The sequence below is a fragment of the Lipophrys pholis genome (genome assembly GCF_963383615.2).
Source record: "Lipophrys pholis genome assembly, chromosome: 2".
NCBI classification, from domain to species: domain Eukaryota; kingdom Metazoa; phylum Chordata; class Actinopteri; order Blenniiformes; family Blenniidae; genus Lipophrys; species Lipophrys pholis.
In genome coordinates this window covers 32620534-32636035 of record NC_137636.1, presented here as the reverse complement: position 1 = coordinate 32636035, position 15502 = coordinate 32620534, and the positions used below count along the sequence as shown (strand labels likewise).

The 15502-nt window shown below is 42.9% G+C and overlaps 1 protein-coding gene across 2 annotated transcripts in view; it reads right to left on the bottom strand.

Annotated features, from left to right (window-relative positions):
• Positions 1-229: 229 nt before the first annotated feature.
• Positions 230-15502, bottom strand: part of cdh8 (cadherin 8) — a 153382-nt gene continuing 138109 nt past the window's right edge. The window contains exons 7-11 of one of the 2 annotated variants that reach the window (XM_080488677.1): positions 12225-12361; positions 7049-7170; positions 6180-6297; positions 1499-1750; positions 230-1301 (exon numbers count right to left, since the gene is read on the bottom strand). In XM_080488677.1, the coding sequence (XP_080344803.1) occupies positions 808-1301; positions 1499-1750; positions 6180-6297; positions 7049-7170; positions 12225-12361 (1123 nt within the window). In that variant the 3' untranslated portion in view covers positions 230-807. The remainder of the gene's footprint in view (positions 1302-1498; positions 1751-6179; positions 6298-7048; positions 7171-12224; positions 12362-15502) is intronic. The other variant, XM_080488678.1, reaches the window with a different exon arrangement.

Below are 15502 nucleotides of genomic sequence, written 5' to 3'. Positions count from 1 at the left end.
GCCTCAGAGTTTCTACATTTCTCTTTTTTCTCTTCACTTCAGTCTTTAATAGGCTTGTAACACTTGCGACCCACACCTGTAGCGTGTAAATACAAAGAGTCGTATAAAGCAAGCCTTTCCGGGCTTTTGATAGTTTATAAATGTGGCCACCAGAGAACATATCAAATGATAATAAATTCACTTTAAAGCCAATACTGGTTTGTCTTTTTGCTTTTTTTCCTCTTTTTTTCTCCAAATCATACATACATTCATCATTGTAATGTAGACCATATATTGCTTTTTCGTTGTCATTTTGTATCCCATCAGTGATCAGCTGGGTTTCCCGGCCAGGAAGTGGAAAACCAGTGTTCCTCTGCAGCTTCTGTGATCCAGCCTGACGTCCATGGAGTACGATGTCCCGTCAAGCTTCAGAGCACTCAACAGATACCCGCTTGTCTGGTAAATACCAGCATTAACGGGGCTTTTTCTGCTACTGGCAGTCACCGCAAATGACTAACACCCAAAATACTGCTAGACACTCCACAACGGAATCTAAGTTACACTCCACAAGAATCATAGATCTCCTAATAAAAACGTTGTTTGGCTCGACAATTACAATGCGCTTGACATAGTGGATGACGACTGCTATACCTCACTCTAAAAAGAATACAAAAAGGTGGCCTCCCTTGTTATGAACTCTCTTTTTTTGTTTCTTTTTAAACACGTGTTTCTAAAAGCCAGCAAACCCCCTAGCGTTTATTACACAAGTATGTGGACAGAAAAAAAATCTTGAAGGTCTATTTGTTTTTCGTCTTAGCAAACCAAAGGTCAGGTTTCGCGGTCGCTCTCGCCCACAGAGTAGAGCTCCCCAAGTCTTCTAAAGCGCGGGCCCCACTCTCTGAGATAGTCATAGTTCTGGTCTGAGTCTGACGACGCCGTCTCCAGCGAGCTGAGGGAGCCGGCGATGGACCCCCGGCCCTCGTATCCATAGATCTGGATGGAGTCGTAAGGCGGCGCCGTGGGATCATTGTCTGCCTCGTGAAGCCGGACGTTGATGAATTCGTCCACGTCCACGCCGTTGGGGCCCGAGTGCTGGCCCGCCCGTGGCATGAACTGCAGGTCTGGTTTGATGTCCTTGCGTGGAAGGTAGCCGTTGATGCCGTCCGGGTTCTGCAGCGTGGCGATGTCGAAGGCCTCCGTGTCCTCCTCGCCGCCTCCTTCGTCATCGTAGCGGATGATGTTCTCCCTCACGTCTTCGTCATCCTTAATAATCAGAGGCTCATTCTTGTGTCTCCTCAGGGTCACAAATAGTACTACTATTACTGTCAGAAAGAAAGATGGAAGAGGGGAGCAGAAGAAAGGAAGGAAGAGGAGAAAGAGAAAATCTAGTTCAAGCTTTAGCAAGTGAATTTGCTGCTGGTTCAAGTAGACTATTTATTGAGGTCGGATTAAACATTTCATGTCTATTCAAACACTTCACTGTAATACAGTAGCACAAAGTGAAGTTAAAAAACCTCACCTAATAGGAGGATAATGCAGGCCAGGATGGCGATGAGAGCGCCCATGCTCAGCCCGATGGGTAAGACGTAGGCTTCCACGTTGCAGGACTGGACGGAGCCGTCGCTGTTGCACCCACAGACTCTGATCGTCAGGGTGTTGGTGCTGCTCATCGGCGGGCTGCCGTTGTCGGTCACGATGATTGGCAGGAAGTACATCTCCTGTTTCTGCCGTCGGAAGGCATCATGCTTGGCTACAACACTGATTGAATTGTCTGTCAGGGAAGAGGTAAAGCCAGAGATGAATTCTTTTGGCACTGATGTGTGAAAAAGCCATTATTATTCATGGCGGTGACAGACTGAAGTCCTATTATTAAATAGTGTGAAGATCAGCGCAGCGTGAGGGTAAACTAATTTCACATCAATCGTCACCGGGCGTTTTAGCATTTGCACATTTCGGCAACTTCCCCTTCTCTTCCCCAACATTCCAATTTGGGAATTCTGAAGGAAGGCTGAGCCCGACTTTTAGTGCCCCCCACCCCCCCTCGACCAACTTGTCTTTGAGATGGGAGAAAATGAAGAGAGATGGGGGACCGTGGCGGGCGACACTGGCTAAGAAGATGGCACATGTCGACCCAGAAAGGTGCCAGCTGCTCTTTGATGACACTTCTGTGAAGCTGTCTGCTCATTAGCTGGCACTCCTTTACCCCGCTCACGTTATCAAACACTCGCATTCCCATAAGGTTCTTCTCCAGCGGATCTTAAGGAGAACGTACAAGATTTCTGATAGTCTAACCTTTGCCTCACTGCTTGAGAGTGTGCTGATATGAGAGGTGGTGGAATGGGGGGGGCAGATCGAGTGAAGGGCCGCGTTGAAACACCCGCGTTGACAGAGCAAACTTAATCAAAAGATGGAACGCTTCATGATAGAATTATTTGCTTTGCACAATCTGTAATTGATGTGAACATATGCTCAGATTTATTCTCTTACGAGTGCTGCCACAAAGTGCTACGCTCTGCTTTGTGAGCACCAACCTGTCCTATTTCATTTGGATCACTCAGCGGCGCCGAGCGAGAATGCGAATATAAACCGTAGTGTAGTAAACCGTCAGGCCATGTCCCCGTATACAGGTCGGTTCTGCATTTTTCTTGGCAAGTATTGATGTTAAAAATAGAATGAGACGCGTCCTGCCCGTCAGCCCATCCACAGAAGGAGTGTGTGCCTCAAAGAGAGAGACAGCTGTGCAGATAACCTTCAAACAGATTCCGCTCGCTGCAGCTACAACAATGCTTTTCTTCTTTATTACATATTAGGCCACATTAAGAGTGTTTCATCGGCTGGCTGTTGGACTGTGATGAACACTGTGTACACTGAAATATTAATCAGCGCCACGACAATAGCAAAGCCTCATTTAAATTAAAATTGGCCTATAAATAACTTAATATGTGGGAGGCTGCAAATGACAGCAGTGACAGGAGAAGTGACACTAACAGTTTGAGCTCTTTCAAAACTTCTGAAGTCTCTCCTGATTATCTGAGCGACGACATACCACACAGCTTTGGATGCCAAACTAAATGCTTTATAACCCCACATGAAAGGATTAGTGGGAGCAGAAGAGGTCGCCTTGGTGGGTTGTATTTGCCTAGAAAGAATTCATCTGCCTCCCTGCTTCTTAAACATAGTGTAGGTTTCATTTCTTGATAGTTCACTTTGATTATATTTTCCTGTTGTGCAAATTTAATGTCAAAGTTGTATGTATGTGAAGAATAAATGTTAGAAGAAAGCTTTTCTTGATACATATTTATTGTGCTTTAGAACAAACACAATAAAGACATCTCAAAGCAATTGAATCAGGTCAGCTTCACTTGGTCACATGACAATTCTTCCCCCGTCCGAGTGGCCTCATCCGTTCATTCTGTTCTCTTAACTAGTCTGCCCGGTCTTTTTATTGATTTTATTGTATTTTCTATCGATGCACTTTGATCATCTTTGGGCAGTAGCTATATTTCTAAATATTTCTAAATCCTGACTGACTGATGCTAATAGTTCATGTTTATGGTGTATAACATAAAGGTTTACTATCCCTGTGGTTCCCACCCTCGGGTCCAGTACTCCCCTGGAAGAAAACCATAATGCCACAGTCTTGTTTATTGCTTTCACTTCGAAGGCTCTGTTTATGTAGAGCGGTGAGAGCGGGTGTGTCCACCAGTGTTTGGCTTGAAGCCACTGACAATTTAAAGTCAAATTACGATATGACATTTGTCATACATGAATTTTACATATAGATCTGGTTCAGGCCACTATGGACCATTTTGAATGAAGCTGCTGTGGGTTTAGACTGCTGGGAGACCTTTACCGCTCTGAGCTGCTGTGTTTCACTATGACATGTCAACATTCTCTCTCTGTCCTGTAGTCTGTGCTCGCTTGCTCTCTCTCTTTCTTTCTTTCTCCCTGTTAAAGGGATTTTTTCCTTCCCAGCTTCTCTTCTTCCTGCTCATGTAGAATTATTGGCTTTTCTCTGTAAAAGTGCCTTGAAATGACTGTGTTGTATTTGTCGCTATAGAAATAAAATTGAATTGAAATGAAATGAACATACACATAGAGGAGGCAACAACTGCTTACTTACAACCAACATTGATTATAAGTGCAAGAGGTTGTGTCAACCCAAGTGAGACTATGGCTTCATGAAGATGCTTTGAGCAAAATGAATAAAACAAGGTTACATTATGTTATTGAAGAGGAGCGTTGCATTACGCCCTCACTCAGCAGCTAATCACAGGGTCTGATGTTACGAGCAGTTTGTATGTTTGGCGTTATGGCATGTTTGTTTGAGGCTGTGCGAATCGCTCTGCTGCTACCCCGCCTACTTGTTGTCGACATGCTGGCTGTCTTGTATGCTGGCGGTCAGAAACCTTCGCCATTTCCTCCCGTGGCAGGACACCTCTAACCTCTTCACAGTGCAATCCCCACAATTAGACTCATCACGGCAAACAAAAGCGGCGCACAGAGGCCCGCAGGAGCCTGACGCTCTTCACTGAAGTATCTCCCACAGCTGCCGATTCAGATGGAAATAGCCGCTGAAGTGGCGTGCTCGGGTGGGTGCAGCGGGGTGTGAAGGGGCACGGCGGCATATAGCGGGCTTCTTCTCACTGCTCAGCGTTAACAACACAGACAAGCGGTGTAATATACAGTGCTCCAGCACAACATGTATTTACCTTGGGTTCAGGCAAGAAAAGTCAAATAAAGGCAAGGTTGTGTTTTTCAGGAGTCTAACACAATAACAGAAGAAGTTTTACCTGATGCATCCTTTTAAGAAACAAAAGAATTAAATCTGTCCTTGAAACCAGGCCATGTTAACACACTATGGGCCTGATTTACTTTGATTTTTTATAAACTCTGCTACAAACAGATTGCACTTTTGGGTACTGTGTGTGTTTTGCTAGTGATTTTGCATTTGGTGGTTTTGATCCACTCGGTATCGGTTGTAAGAAATAAAATGTGTCTCCATGTATGCAGATGATGGTTTACTAAGTGCTGTGAAATTTCACAGTGAAGAGCACACGCCGCATGTATTATTGTGAATGAATCCTTCTTTTTCTTTGTCTTTATACTATTTGCCTAGTTATCTGCTTCTCCAAGAAGTCTGATTGCAACCAACAGTTTCGTTGTTTTATGGCAATACGGCAATGGCAATGACAATAAAAAAATATGTATATATATCAGAATCCCACTCCATCCAAGTCGTTGTTGTGTCCTTGGGCAAGGCACTGTACCCACATTGCCTTGTATGAATGGTGCATGAATGTTGCTGGTGGTCAGAGGGGCCGTTGGCACGAAATGGCAGCCACACCTCTGTCAGCATGCCCCAGGGCAGCTGTGGCTACAATGTAGCTTACCACCAACCGGTGTGACTGGTGTGAATGAATAATGGTCTCCGTACGCGCTTTGAGTCAGCTTGAAAATAGCGCTATATAAATCCAAGCCATTATTATATATATGAGTTGAATATTTCTAAAAAGAAAAGAAAAGTGAGCTATAGAGGTAGCCAAGGCTGACAACTCATGTTTTGCTGTTTCAGAAGTAAAAGGTTGTATTTTTCTGCCAAAGTGTGGCTGCTTCACTCGATGACCTGATTTTTATGGACTGGTCCCTCCATCAGAGAGCGGTTTGCAATGACTGAGCCCAAAGCCGCCACGTCCTAACAGAAGGCTGCTGCCATATGAACACATTTTTCTGGTTTTCTGCCCCGAGCTGACAACATTACACAATGTTGTTGTGAATGCAGCCCACTTGGAGAAGAGGAACAGAAGAAGAAGAAAAAAAAAGGAATGGAGGGAAAATGGCAAAATAAGCCAATCAGAGTACTTAGCAAATAAATTTAGTGCCATCTGCCGTGTCGCAACAGCTCCTAGGAAGTCACCCTACATTGAGCCGCGAGACTACCACGAAAAGCCATTTGGATCCCATTCATTTAGTTTCCCTCAAAACGCACTGGGGAGTAAAGCGGAAGCTGGTGTCCGGACAATTTCACATCTGCTAATTGTGAGCTACACTGATCCACCAGATTTCATCTGCAGTGCGGCTAACACGCCGCGGGTTAGAGATTCAACTGGAAAGCCATTGAAGAAATTCAGCGAGGCTTCAGTCATGCTGCCGCCAAGCATTCTGCCTCGTGTTTCTGCTGATTGTCTTTACTTTCTCACCTGGGTTTTTTTTGATGGTGAAATTGGGGTTGTTGAGCATCTCGGGGATGAGACGGTAGTTGAAGACGTGGCCCTGGATGGGGTCGTCTTTGTCCACCGCGCTGACCGTCTGGATCACCTGCGTGGAAAACAGAGACAGGGCGGCACACAGTGAGACATCAGGGTGAAGGCAGACTGCTCATTACTCTGTTTTGGCCACTGCAGATTGCTACGGCGCAACAGTGTGTCTGGATCACACCTCATGAAATATACGACCTATTCATCGCTGGAGTTTCCAGATTATTATCAATGAGGTCCTGTCGAGTCTGGCACACTTTCAGGCTGCTGGCTCTATCTCTTAATCTGTCATCATAGGTCTTATCACACTGTACGTCTCTATGATTGATTGGAAATTGGAATTCAGACCCCCGCAGGACACTTTCTCTTTTTTTCAGGTTGCTTTTCTTCTTCTTTTCTCTCCCCCTCTTCCTCCTTTCAATAAAGCTCCCTATTGTATGTGCGGGAGGCCCCTGAATGAGGTCGATTGATGAGAGGGAGAATGCAAAGCACTCGTCCAGGGTTTTTGGCTGGGGGAAGCATTGTGCCATCTGGAGGAGGACATGAAAGACAGTCTTGAATTATGATCCACTCTGATCAATCCTGACTGCTCTCATTTCCCCCTTTGCTCGGCGCGGCGCCGTATTGAGGGAGGGCCGCGGCACGGGGAGAGAGAAAAGCGCTACTCCCACCTCGGTAGTTTCCCGGCGAAATAAATAGCCTATAATTCACTGTGGCCAATCATTACGGGGGAGGAGAGGGAGAAAGAAAGGGACAGAGACTAAGAAAGTGATAGATCACAGCTTTGATGAATGAGTCACTCCGTTTCTTACCTGTCCGGGTTTTCCATTTTCGCACAGAAAGGCCTCGTATTCGTTGGCGAATTCAGGGGCGTTGTCATTAATGTCCTTGACTCTGATGGCCACGATCGCCCTCGATATCTGACTGTGATTCCCTAATAGATAGATAGATAGATAGATAGATAGATAGATAGATAGATGAGAAGAAAAGGTGAAAAAGAAAAACAAGGTTACTCGTTAATTCCCAGGTGAATTCTGTGACCTAGTTTTAATTTCTTTTATTTTCCCGTCTTTATCCCTCCATTCATTTCCTGAGCTGATGGGAGGCCGAACGATAAGCCACATCAATCTACGTTCCAGCCGGTGTTGACGGTGCGAAACGGCACTCAAGGCAGAAGAGGAGAGGGAAAAAAAAAAAAAGCTCTCCCAATTCAAAGTGCTTTTGAAAAATCCCCCCGTACGCCACCATGTTTAAAACATGAGGGCTAAAACATGCATATTAATGAGTCATCGGTGACTGCAGTCTAAAAAGACAATAAAAGGCAGTTTAATTATATTAGAGTTTGATTGGAATTATTCATCGCGGGGTAATTGACAGGCCCTTTCGAGAGTCTGTCCACCAACCCCCCACCCCCCCATCCAAACCCCCAGATTGAATGTGTTTATTAATCAGCAGTGCAAATGGCAACTCTTAAAAAACAATTATGTATTAATGTGGCCCTCTGAGGGCCGTGGCACTGTGGCCACTGACGACAGCAGTTTTTATTTTCTGAACTTGATTCTCTTCTGATGACTCCAGTTTTACTTGATTTAAACAAGAGAAAATGCAGCGTCTTCATGTCTCCTAAATTAATAATGAAACCTCGGAAAAAAATGTAGAAAATTCAAGGAGCATAAAAATGCAATAAAAGACCGCGTTTTGAAAATTAAAGGAAACATCCATCTCATTTTTATCTCATCATTTACATTTAGGTTGTTTTTTTGTGATTTTCTGTTGTATTTTCAAAATAATCCTTGTGCTCAAGACATTTATGCTCCATTGTTTCTCGTTAAATCTATTTTCATGCAACAATTTATGCACATTTTCCAACCTCAGCTTTGATTGTAAAAAATAACTAAATGTATTTAAAGATGAACTGAGCCACCACCGATCATTGTTAATGCTGCTCTCGTGCGTTGGAATGTGAAGATGTAGCATCGAATTGTAAACTTGATTCAGTGATTGTGATTCAGGGAGATTCATTTTGGCTGCAGGTAATCCTCCAGGAAAACCTTGGTGCCTGAGTGATACTGGTCTTCTTCTTTTTGTAATAAACACATTTTTGTGCAATCAAGCCGTGTCATTCTGAGACCATGGTCATTATAATCGTGATTTGCATTTTAAAGGGGGTAAAACTAATATTGATGTATTTTTTGTTGTAACAAAATAAAGATTTTAAAGACCGAATGTAAGATCTTCCAAGCTGTGTATAATAATTCAACATAGATTTAAAAGTGAAAGCGTCATATCAAGGCTCATCAGTGTTTTCTTTGTATCAGTGGTTACCGACATTTCGTTCTTGACTACCTTCGAGGAATACTCCCCTCCTCCAATCTCTGATTTACAGTGAATTCAAACTGGCTCACACACATTTTTATCAGAAGCTTCAGTTAGATACCTGAACCCTGGTTTTAAAAGCACTGTTAAAATTACTCTATATGATGAATCTGAGATGTTACTCTCAGATAAATTATAGTAATACTTCTAAAAATATAAACTCTGAGCGCTGCAATGGTAATTATGATAAATAATATATTTAATAATAGTTTTTTTGTCTCCATCAGTGCCTGAACTTTTCCAGTCTGCCCTTTGTTGGGCCACGAGTTGGTGCTGTTAGTTTCTGAATGAAAGCACACACACATGCAGCAGAGAACAATCCGCTCTAAACATTAACAGTCTATATAGTTGTAGACTGTCAAAATAAAACTACCAAGTCCCAGGAGAATGTGGACTGGGAGTCATGACACTCTGGAGGAAACATTGCTCTGATTGTTCAGAAAAGTAGTTTTTGTTTCCCATTTCCACAGAAACAGTGTCATAGCGTTTTTGAAAAGTTCCACCGTCGGAGCCGCTCTTAAGAACTTGCATTTTCAGTGGCTCCGAGCACCGTTGTCGTGTAAACGGACCCCCAATAGAAAACAAAGGTTTCGGATTTTCACTTGAAAACGTCACGTAAACGAGGCCTCAGAGTGGACGGTCCTCAACCTTAATGTGGGGATCAATAACAAGTTAACAGCAGCCATTGAGGAGACACCACATCCTGATTTACCTGCACAAAATACAGGATTGTGTCTGGATCAATGCGATTGTGCATTTTGGAGTTTTATTTGAAGTTTCTTCTGAGCGAATTTGTGAAACGTGTGGCCCTTCGGCCCTTCCTGGAGGCGTCTTCAGAAGAGGTAAGCAGTGAAGTGAGTGGAAACTGACAGCCTGGTAGACAGTGATGGATGGATTGGAGCGGAGGGAGGGTTGGGGGTGGGGGTGGGGGTGGGGGTGGAGGGTGTTACGAGCCCCCCACCCCCACCCCCCAGGCATAAGCAGAGAGGGAGAAGAAAAATCTGATTAGTCAGATGTGAATCGGTGCGAGGCGGCTTCGTTTGGGTGGCAAATGGCAGATCTATTCCTTTTCACACCAGAGAACACACCACCTTCTTCTAGTGGAAATAAAAACTGCCACATTCTGGTAAATTCCTGTTCGGAGCAACGACTATCTCCAGCTGCAGCTACTTCGCCAAAAGGCGCTGCCACGACGTGACGAGACCGGCGGCTTATCAACGGCGACGTTCAGCTCCTCCACCGGGTTTTTAGCCGCACTGCATGGCCAGGACATTATGACAGCGATCGGGGGGGCTTTCATTGCTTCTGACAATTAATGTGTGTTTCCTTTGATTAAGGAAAGAAAAGGACCGATCGAGGATGAGACAGAAACAGAGGAGAGAGAAAAAAGTTACAAGCTGTGTGAATTTGTCTTCCAATAGCTTGAAGGGGTACATTAAGCTTTATCACAACATACAGCCCCCCCGAAACAATCTGTATGCAAATAGAGCCTTACATATGGTCGGAGCTGTTTGTAGCTCTGCCGGCAAGATTTTTCCACGTAGTCAGTGAGTTTCCACGCTTCGCAGATGTTCTTTAATCTGTAATGGATGCTGGCGTTGGAGCAATCCACTCTGGAGCATGTCTTTAAAACTGTTTATTTGATACGTCTTAATGTTCCTGCACTTTCCACAAATTGACTACTGAGCTGTTTAATTCAATCAAAACTCAGCAAATTAACGTATTTAATGCCTCTGTGGATTCAGACGCTAATTGTTTGCGGGGCGATTAAGAGTGCCAACGTTATGAAGCGGCGACGTTGATCCGAGGATCGCATGCGGCAGGTCAGAGAGTCCAGACACTGAGACGACACCAGAGGTCACCGGCTCCTGCAGGCACGTCTTCATGCAGACACAAACGCGCTCTTAGATCCAGTAAAGAAGCATCAGCTCATCACGCTTAATGTTTCTGAATTAAAAGGGTGTCATTTTTTGTGGGCTTGACTGGGCTGCAGCGTTTCATTAAAAAAAACAAAAAAACAAGCACGAACTCCTGGCCTGGCACGCTAACGACATTGCTTTCACCGTTTTTGCCGTTTCCGTAGAAACAGGCGTGTTTTTTAAAATGTCGCAGTGTAAACGTGCAATTTTTCGGAAGAGAAAACACAAAAACGATGCATTTTTCCTGAAAAGGTTGTCAGTAAACGTGCCCTAGAATGGTTGAAAATGATGGATAAACAAGATTTAAAAAAACAAGCTAAAAATCATTAAAACAGCTGATCTGAACTTGTAGAAGTGGCTAAACAGGGTTAAAGAGCGAGAAGTTAACGACTGTTCAAATGGATGAAGAGCTAAATCTGTAATAACATAACAGTTAATAATTATAGTTCTTAAATCTCATAAATTCATCACAAGTCTCAATGTAATTAGGTTCATTGTGGCTTTAGTTTGTTCATAAGTAGTTTTGCTTTCAACTTTTCGGGCAAGAGGGGTTTTTATTTTTTTGTTTGTTTGTTTTGTTTTGTTTGTTTTTGTTGACTGAAGTTACAGGAGAAATGATCTGGTTGTTAAAGGTGATATCTCCCAGAAGATGTCAGACAGTTTGTCGATTGTTATGAAAGCAGTAGTATGACTCTGTGCTGGATTGGTTTTCTTTACAGTGATCTCGTTCAGTATTTAAATATCTGGTGAGGAACCTTGTAGCTTGTCGTCTGATTTAGTTTAATTCTTCCCTTTTTATCGGCAGGGTTTTAAATAGTCTCCTTTTAAACAAAACATTATCTTAACATGTAATATTGGAGTGGAAGCATGATGTCTCGGTTCCTGTCAAGACATCACACTTCCTGTTGGGACATCACACTTCCTGTCAGGACACCACACTTCCTGTTGGAACATCATACTTCCTGTCATGACATCACACTTCCTGTCAAGACATCACACTTCCTGCAAGACATCACACTTCCTGCCGAGACATCACACTTCCTTTCAAGACATCACACTTCTTGTCAGGACATCATACATCCTGCAAGACATCACACTCCCTGCCGAGACATCACACTTCCTGTCAGGACATCACACTTCCTGTCAAGACATTAAACTTCCTGCAGGACATCATACTTCCTTTCAAGACATCACACTTCCTGTCAAGACACACTTCCTGTCGGGACATCACACTTCCTGTCGGGACATCACACTTCCTGTCAGGACATCATACTTCCTGTCAGAACATCATACTTCCTGCAAGACATCACACTTCTTGTCAGAACATCACACTTCATGTCAGGACATCACACTTAATGTCAGGACATCACACTTCCTCTTAAGACATCACACTTCCTGCAAGACATCACTCTTCTTGTCAGAACATCACACTTTATGTCATGAGATCACACTTCCTCTTAAGACATCACACTTCCTGTCAAAACATCACACTTCTTGTCAGAACAACACACTTCCTGCAAGACATCACACTTCCTCTTAAGACATCACACTTCCTGCAAGACATCACACTTCTGGTCAGAACATCGCGCTTCCTGTCAGAAGATCACAATTCCTGTCAAGACATCACACTTCTTGTCAGAACAACACACTTCCTGCATGACATCACACTTCCTGTCGGTGACGATCTACTTACTGACTTCTGTGGCGGTTACTGTGATGTTGTGCCACATGTCCGTCTCTCTGTCCAGCGGCTTGGCCAGCGTAATCTTTCCATCATCTGCGTTGATGTTGAACTGCCTTTCCATGTCCGTGTGCCGATCAATGAAATACCTGCAAGCAGAAGGAGACGTCAGCAACCAAACCTCGGACAAAATAAAATTTGAACAAAATCTAATTTAAATGAAGTATCGGAAAAACAGAGTAAAAAGCTTCTTTTCTGAAAAGTGCATATGCGCACCACAGCAGTAGTAGATAGTTGTTCTGCACATGCTCAGTAGATAATAATAACAGCGTCATGACTCCCAGTCCATATTATCCTGGAACTTGGCCGTTTTATTTTGACAGTCACCGTAAGAACAATCCAACGTGGTCGTCTGTCCACTAGAATGTCTGTGTTCTCCCATTGTTAATGTTTAGAGTGGATTTTTCTCTGCTGCATGAGCATGTGTGGTTTCATTACAAAAACTAACAAGAGCAACCAGTTGTGGCCTAACATAAAATCTACATAATTTTCAGCATTTCTGCCGTTTTCGTGGAAACAAACATCCTTTTTAAAACATTGCCACATAAATGTGACACTTTTCTTAAATGAAACTACAAAAAACAAAATTTTCTTTTTAAATATTGTCGTGTCAACGGGGCCATAAGCAGCTAAAATGGATTAAACAGCTAAAATGTCAAATGATTAATTACTAATTACTAAATGCGTAAAAAAAACCAAAAACAAAACAAGATTAAACAGTAGAGCAGCTAGAGAGGTGAAATGGTAGTTTCTTAGAAAAGGTTGAAGAAATGATCAAAGCACTAAAAGCCAAAATAGCTGGAAGAGCTAAATCTACTAAAAAACAGTTAAAGTCGGTAAAACAATTTCAAGCAACATAGAATACAGCTTTTTTTTCTATATAGGAACACTATATGTAAACTTAAAGAGCAGTGTTAAGTGTATTTTGAGGGTTAAACATGTTTCATGTGTGATTTTGCTCATAAAGGTTGCAGACCCCTGCACTGCTTTAGACATTAACCTGTTTCTCAAGTGCACCGTTAAAAAACTTTGGGGGAAAAAACTTGAAAGAATAAGCCCTAACTTTGAAGGACATTTGGAAGCAGCAGCAGCAGCAACAGCAACAGTCTCGCCTGGTCAGTCACAGAACAGCCCTTCAGAGGCTCCAGCACTTTTACAAGAGAAACCTGTTGATCGGCTCAATAAAAGCAGTAGGAAATCAATAATTATCATCCGAGGAATAATTAGAGGCTCCACAGCAGTAGCAGGGGGCGTTAATAAACCCCTCCCCCGATCAGCAGCGGAAAACAAAGAGCATCAGTGCCGGTGAAGCCGCGGTGAGAGACGAGCTGTTGTTAACCCTGTTTGGAAGCTGTCAACACTCAATAGCTCCCAGAGGCGTCGCATTAATGAGTTAGGACAGCACTGTGCCACACACACCCCTCCAACCACAGCGGGGGGGTGGTAATGGATGTAATGTAGATGACCTGCTGACCTGCCTGGTAGAAGTCACCTTGTCTGATTCCAACTCAGTGATTCTGTTTTCTTCTCGAGCTGACAAACACGTCCCGGCCGGAGTAAATAAAACCCCGACTGCAGTTAAAAAAAATGAATAATGAAGAAACTCAATAGTCGTGTCAGGAATTACAATATAAAAGTACAATTTTCACATAATTCAATTAACAAGGTATAGTCTCTATGTTTTCATTTTTTTTCATTTTCATAAGTACTCCTGAAATCTCTTTGACACAAACCAGGGAGTTTTACATAACGTCACCCGTCATAAACATCAGCAGCAGGTAGACAGGAGAGGACGAATGATGTCCGTGGTTTCGGGATTCTTTAACATTAATCAGACAAAATTAAGAAATCTCCAAGGCTCCAAGGCTGTTGGAGGTGCCTGTAGCGTCTAGATGTGGAGGCTGTACGGACAGTTTGCAACAACGCTAGCATTTTTTAAAATTCATCATTCGAATCAAATAATTTAACTCTCTTGTCTAATGTCTTATAATACTCCCTCAATTTAGAAAATCAAGTTTTTCTAACTTATATCAATATTCTCTGTCATTTTACAGACAAACTGAAATAATTCACACCTACTTTTGTTTTACTCTTATAAATGTAACTTTCTAAGTAAAAAAATTAATAGAAAATAAAACTGACATAAATATAGTATCTTGAAATATTTTGAAATCTCATCAGATGTGATGTTTCTTAATCGTTTAGCTTTCTTTTTAATTAAAATCAGTTTTAGTTTGTGTGTTATGATTAATTACTAACAAAACTATTCAGGTCTTTCAAGATGTGATTATAACCATAAAGTTGCACAATATTCAGATTCTGTATGTGATAATGTTGCAGAGTAATACTAACGGTAACGTATGCCATCTTTCTTCTTTGTACAGGGAAATAAAGACGCATGGAGACGTATGAATTCTCCATTCAGTCTTTTACAAACTCGGTTTTGCACTTGTGAATGTCACGATGATGAGAAACTGGCCACGTGTTCTTCAGCCCGAGCTCTTATTGCGTGGGACACGTGAGGAAGAAGAGCAGGCCGTGTTGACAGGACGACGTCTTTAAAACTGCAGCTCCTGTAGCGTTTCCAGGTCTGCTGTGGTCGCGATCCATCAAAAGTGGTGGAAGAAAGTAAAGGCAGCGAAGCAGCGACGCGCTGCAGGAGGCTGAGGGTCACGGATACAGCGGGACGGAAGGCTGGTGGTCTGAGACCTCACGATACAGTTTCACGACCCCTGTCCACCTCCAAAAGCACCAACAGTGAGCAGCAATGGGCGACACAATGGAAACCAAATCATTTCCAGCAGATTGCTTGCGTGTCAAAATGCCTCATGAAGCAATCTATAGTTCTCATTTTTATTACCGGTGATTGATGTCATCCTGAAACAATGAATGAGTGATGAGTGCTCGTGTGCAGCACCGCAAGTTTCAGAAAAGTTTTCTATTTACACAGAGAAGGAGATCGATACATTTCCATAACGGAGCACTTTGGAAGCCATTTTCAAAAAGTACCATTTCCAGCGACTCCCAGTGCAAATAAACCAGCAGCCAAATGTTCCATGTTTTTGCTCAAAAGCATCAATAAAAACGGGGCTTTATGCTCAAAACCTGCCAATTCACAGGCTTGATACAGCCTCACAGCAAAACAGACACATCATTTTTACATTTTTGCTTCATTTTCAAAATTCATCACTTTCTGTTTCCAGAATTTTCCACATTGCTTCTGCCCCAGT